General features: G+C 45.9%; 1 protein-coding gene across 1 annotated transcript; it reads right to left on the bottom strand.

Moving 5' to 3' along the window:
* Positions 1-4,320: 4,320 nt before the first annotated feature.
* Positions 4,321-5,886, bottom strand: LOC307055566 (lysine-specific demethylase 4D-like; the record flags this gene model as incomplete). The annotated part of the gene is made up of 1 exon (XM_079707788.1): positions 4,321-5,886. The coding sequence occupies one exon, from the start codon at positions 5,884-5,886 to the stop codon at positions 4,321-4,323; it is 1,566 nt and encodes a 521-aa protein (XP_079563914.1).
* Between the last annotated feature and the right edge of the window lie 372 nt (positions 5,887-6,258).

The following is a 6,258-nucleotide window of genomic DNA, read 5'->3' as shown; positions in this document are numbered from 1 at the left end:
ATCTAAGGACCTAAACCAAACACAAGAGATCACGAGAGGAACATAGAGTGGGTGTGTCGTAAAAATAAAACCAAAATTCACAACTCAAATCCCTGACTAGGGTCAACACCTCCCCAGCCTTTCCTCAGAATTTCTAAGACTTTGTAAAATGGGCAGCCCTGAAGTGCATTCCCTCCCTCTGACCCTCATCCCACTCCAGGCAATTATGAATATCTCTTAATGGTAATTATAACTCGTCAGATTTTACATGGAAGTGCATCAGTTTCTGAAGGATTTCTCGTCGGGGAAGGGAAAACAGGCCGCTTCTCTAAGAGATGAGGCTCAGGAGGTGGGGCAATCTGGCTTCTGACATTCCTGGGGGTCTTCCTGAGAGCTGCTTGGCAACTTTCAAATATATCTTCTGGGCTGCAATTTTCACCTCCTTTAGCAAAGTGCTGAAGCTCTTGCAAAGACTGGATTGGAGAGAGGAGAGAGAAGAAAAGATTATAACAGGAGAGGAGGGGAAAAAAATTAAAAACTGTGGAAACACAACAAAAATATGCACCACTTTCTTACAAGTCTTCACAGGCTCTGCAGCAGATGGTAGCAGGCAGCGTTTCTCCCACATATCTGCTGGTCAAGGTGCAAAATTGCTCTTCACTTCTATGAACTTGCTCCTCTATGGTTAGCATCCTCTTTTTTTTTTTTTGCGGTATGCGGGCCTCTCACTGTTGTGGCCTCTCCCGTTGCGGAGCACAGGCTCCGGACGTGGCTCACGGGCCCAGCCGCTCCGCGGCACGTGGGATCTTCCCGGACCAGAGCATGAACCCGTGTCCCCTGCATCGGCAGGCGGACTCTCAACCACCGCACCACCAGGGAAGCCCCATTTAATATTGACTTTTCTAAAAGGTGATGGTGGGGGTAAGTTGTTAAAAGCACACGACATACTACTTTCGGTTTCGTAGCCTTTTGTCTACAAACTTGATGAATATACACTCGACTTGTGGTTGTTATTTCTCAGAAGTGGAGAGAGGCCTAGCAGAGATCGTCGCAGTGAGAACAAAGGTGGCTCTATCCTTGCCTCTATGTAATTGTCATTGTCAATGTCCCTTGCTTTCCCAAGATTAAGTACTGCAAAAACTTACTGGACATGGAAGAACAGCTGGATTTGGGCATCTTTTCCTGAGAAGAGTGGTCCAGATTGTGAGTATCCAAACTGAGTGTGCCGGTTGATTTGGAATAAAAAAGAATTTTCAATAGAATTTCTTGATGAACCCCCTTCATTACCACCACCAGCTCCTGATCCTTTCAAGAAGACTAATTTTTTTTTTTAATGGAAGGATACTTGATTTGCAATATTGTGTTAGTCGCTGGTGTACAGAAAAGTGATTGTTATATACATATTTTTTCAGCTTATTTTTCATAATAGGTTATTACAAGATAATGAATACAGTTCCCTGTGCTGTATAGCAAATCCTTGTGTTTTTTTGTTTTGTTTTTGTTTGTTTTGTTTTCTTTTGCAAATCCTTGTTGCTTATCTATTTTCTGTACAGTAGTGTGTATCTGTTAATACCATACCCCTAATTTATCCCTCCCCTGCTCCCTTTCCCCTTAGCTAACCTCAAGTTTGTTTTCTATGTCTGTGTGTCTGTTTCTGTTTTGTATATAGAGTCACTTGTATTGTTTTTGAGATTACACATATAAGTGATATATTTGTCTTTTTCTGTCTTCACTTAGTATGATATTCTCTAGGTCCATCTATGCTTCTGCAAGTGGCAATATTTCATCTTTTTCTGGCTGAGTAATATTCCATGGTATGTATATACCACTTCTTCTTAAACCAATCATCTGTTGATGGGCACTTGGTTTGTTTCCATGTCTTGGCTATTGTAAATAGGGCTGCTATGAACACTGGGGTGCATGTATCTTTTCAAATTAGAGTTTTCGTCTTTTCCAGATATACGCCTAGGAATGAGATTCTTGGATCATATGGTAGCTCTATTTTTAGTTTTTTTTAAGCAGCCTCCATACAGTTTTCCATAGTGGCTGAACCAATTTGCATTCCCACCGAACATGTAAGAGGGTTCCCCTTCATCCACACCCTCTCCAGCATTTATTATTTGTAGACATTTTGATGATGGCCATTCTGACAGGTGTGAGGTGATACCCCTGTGTGGTTTTGATTTGCATTTCTCTAATAATTAGCGATGTGGAGCATCTTTTCAGGTGCCTATTGGCCATTTGTATATCTTCTTTTGAGAAATGCCTACTTAGGTCAAGAAGACTAATTTAGGAACCAGTGTACTGGTAAAACTAAACTGTATTTTTAACATTGCTTCTCTATATTAGGCAAAGGAAATATTGTTTCAAGTATAAAAGTGAGTGTAAACATAAGGAATATAGTGGAAGAAATATTTTCTGAAATTTATTTTTGTTTCTTTTCCTTCAAAACCCCTAATTTTGTTATCCTAGGCTATTTGGAGCCTGTATCTGCCGGGAAGAGATTGTGAGATCCCTGAAATAGAACAAGGAAAATTTCAGTTTCTAAAATTTAAAATAGCAATATGAGCCAGGTTACTGTCTTCATAGAGACTTTTCAGAGTTCCCTTATTTCTCCGCACTACCATATCCACAACTGACCTAAATTAAAGGAACAATAGCCCTCAAGATCTCAGTTACTTATCACATGAAAGTTTACTCCTTGCTCATATGAGATCTACTATGGTCCAGTTGCTCTCCAGGGCTGCTGCCTTCCCAGTAATTCCAGTCTGCTTCCATCATGTGGTTCCACCATCTCAATACAGGGCTTAATCATCTTTTCAGCCAAGCATCTCCCTCCACCGAGGATTCTGAGTTCAGTCTCTCAGCTTCAGTCTTCCACAGAATATACTACTACAGAGTTGCCTAGCTGCATGGTGATAGGGAGGACACATGCGCTTTTGCTACTCCTCAATCAGAATTTCAAAGAAGACTTACTTTTTCATTACTCCTGCCTGTAGTTTTACATGGTGCTTCAAATTCCAGAATCTTACTGAAATTCTGTAGGGGAGAGCTGGAGGGAAGAGAGATGTGGTTTGATTCTCTAAAATGTTTCCTTCTGCATCCAAACTATCATTTTCAATTTCCAAAATTTATTCTGAGTTTGGCCACTTCTGTGCATTCTCAACACTATGGCCTAAGTCAGTAACCATGGATTCTCACCTGTATTACTTCGATGTTCTAACTACTTCTCCTGCCCCCAAGGGGTCCACAGAACAATTAAGGTGATTAGGTAAATATGCAAATTATATGTCAAGTGCTGTTTTAAACTTCCAATGCCTTCTCATTTCAAGTTGAAAAAAACTCAAATATTTCACATAAGCTACAAGATCCTGCCTCTCCCTTCTCTAGCTCCATATACAAATGAGCTTCCTCTCTATCCACACAAAAACACCAAGCTCTATGTTAGGGCTGTTACACTTGTTGTTTCATCCAAGTAGAAATCAGCTCTGGACCTTCCTCTTGTCATTTGGGACTCAGAAAGGTCTCCTGCTCTATGAAGTATTCCCTGACCACCGGAACCACACTGCCCATTCTGCCCTATCACCCCATCCCCTTTAATCTCTTCACAGAACATATGCCCACTTGAAATTGTCTTGTTCATTTATTTGTGGATTTGTTTATTGGGATGTATCAATGCCTTAACCATGTGAAATATACGTACAGCATTGAGAAGGCAGTGGAGACTTGGAGAGGAGATTTTCACATGCTGGCACTTTTTGCCCTGTTTGCTCATCACTCCTAGCAACTTGGAGCTGCCAAGTGCCAGGTGATTTCCACCAAGTAATCCTTCAGATAGGGCTGCAAACCAAATCCCCCAACCCAGCCAGCCAGCTGGAACCCAACAATCAACCCCAAACTCACTCACCAACATCACACAAGGCAACAAGCTCAGAAAAATAAGTTTTGCTTGAAATGTTTTGATATAATTATTAAGAAAAGTGCAGGAAAAACGACCACCTCTCAGTTGACTGAATGAACAACACAAAAAATAAAGTCAGATTTTAACATTCTGGTTACCTTTAATATATTTAATAAAGTCAGATTTTAACATTCTGTTTACCTTACTGGCAGAGAACACATTTTCAATACATCAAAGACTCAGAAAGATGATCAATGATTATCTGAGTCTCTACTGACCTAATTGGTCAAAAGGGCCTAGTTTGGCAAGAAAAGTGGGAAGGCAAGGGGGAAGAGGAAAAGGAGAGAGACTGGAGGCTAATCAAAGCCCAGGATGCTTTAGAAGTTCAGCAGCATCCAGAGCTGGCCCACAGGATGGGGTAGAAAGGCATCCCCCTGGGCTTAGAGGACAAGGCCACAACCACAGCCAGAAGCCTTGGCGGGATGCTGGAGCCCAGGGCTGAGCGGGTCAGCGTTGTCTGGTGAGTGTGCATACACAGGCAGGGGCTGAGCCTCTGGGTCCTGAGCTATGTCTAAGGAAAGCCTCCTCTTTGCCCTGGGGGGAGCAGTTGGCTCCTGAGTTCCCTGTTCCCAAGGACGACGACGAGGGCCACATCTTCCAGCTGGGTGGCGATCTGGGGCGGATGGACCTGGGGTCGGCGGCTGGGTCGGTCTGGGCTCCCCGGTGGTGCAGGTGGCCGCAGCCTCGAACTGGGCTGCCGAGCAAGAGCCCCGGGCCGGCGAGGGGCGCCGGGACACAGCATGCACAGGGACTCGGTGGCGGGTCCCACCGTCCGCGGCTACAGGCCCACGGGGGCGCGGAGCGCGGTGGGGCTGGTGGTGCCTCGGACCCAGAGCGGCTCCCCAGGCCGCGCTGACCTCCCTCCAGGCGTTCAGGCCCTGGCTGCTGGGCTCCGTGGGCTGCATGTGGTCCAGCACAGTCCGGTCCTGCCCGCGTTTCCACAGCTCATAGCGCTCCGGTTGCAGGATGCGCATGAAGGGGTCCATGGAGAAGGCGACCCGGGCCTCCCCGCAGCTGCACTGCGAGGCCACTTTGCCATAATCGATCCAGCGCGGGGTGGCGAAATTGATGGCTTCCGCGCAGTTGAAGCCATGGTTGAAGCCAGAGTGGTAGCCATAGGGAAACGTCACTATGAACTCTCCAGACTCCTGAGTGACCCGACCGAAGGGGATGCCGTTGTCCTTGAGAACCGCGGGCGAGATGAGAGCCACCTTGTGCCGCAGGAAGGCCTCACAGCCCCGCGAGCTGCCCGGGAAAAGCTCCCTGGCCAGGCGTTCCAGGCGCCGGCCGTGCTCCGGGGGCACTGCGTACCAGGTCTTGGGCTCCCCGAAGTGCAGGTAGTTGATGCTGTAAAGGTCCATGTCCTCTGTGTGCCAGGCGAAGGCAGTCTTCCACATGCCGAAGTACAGGTAGGGGGTGTTGACGCCTTCGATGACCACTCCGCACTCCTGTTCCAGCAGGTCCTGAATGGTTCCCAGGTGGCCAAGGTTCCACTGCTTCGTGTTTTGATCGAATAAGGAGCCACTGACGTCCGCACCATATACTGGTGAATCATAAGGGCGTTTTTTCCAATATCTTCGCTCCAGATCCTGAAAATCAGAGTAGAATGGAGTCTGGTGTTTTTCACTGTTTGTTAAGCGGCGATACTCGCTCACGGTCATGGCTTTCTTCTGTTTGTGGTGCTGAGTAAACACACCTGCCTTCCCAGAAGTCACCTGCTGGAGGGGAGCGGCTATTAAGATGTCATCGATATCATCATAGGTCTCTCTGGCTTTCCAGTCCTTGGGTGGAATTATCTTAGCCACGCCTGCTCGGTGTGCACCTTGGGATTCCATATAAGCAATGTATTTCTCGAAATCATTAAACTCTTCTTTGGTTGGATGAAATACCATTATGTTACAACTTGGGTTCTTGGCCCAGTTGGACTTAGACTTCATAGCTTTCATTAGTAAGCAAGAAACTCCCAAGTTTTTATTTATGTTCTGGATAGGTGAGGATGCTGGAAAACACTACTTTTTCAAAAATGGGTTGGAGTATATCAGCAGGAACCCCCAGTAGACTTTAATGCAATTAGTTGGTAATATTTCTTAGGCTTGCTGATTCTGCAGGGGACCCCACGCTGGGCAGAAGCCTTGCTCAGGACTGATGCTGGCTGAGCCTGCAAGTCTGTGATGTCCTCGGTTGACACTTGGCTCTGGCCTCTTGAGATCTAGTGAATCACCCAGCCCTGGGTGGGTATCCCAAATGTACTGTCTTCAGGGCAGTATTGAAAACAAAACCTAAAAAAAATTCAATAGAGACAGGTTGAAAACTAATGT

The sequence above is a fragment of the Hyperoodon ampullatus genome (genome assembly GCF_949752795.1).
Source record: "Hyperoodon ampullatus genome assembly, chromosome: 7".
NCBI classification, from domain to species: domain Eukaryota; kingdom Metazoa; phylum Chordata; class Mammalia; order Artiodactyla; family Ziphiidae; genus Hyperoodon; species Hyperoodon ampullatus.
This window is presented reverse-complemented; position numbering and strand designations above follow the sequence as displayed.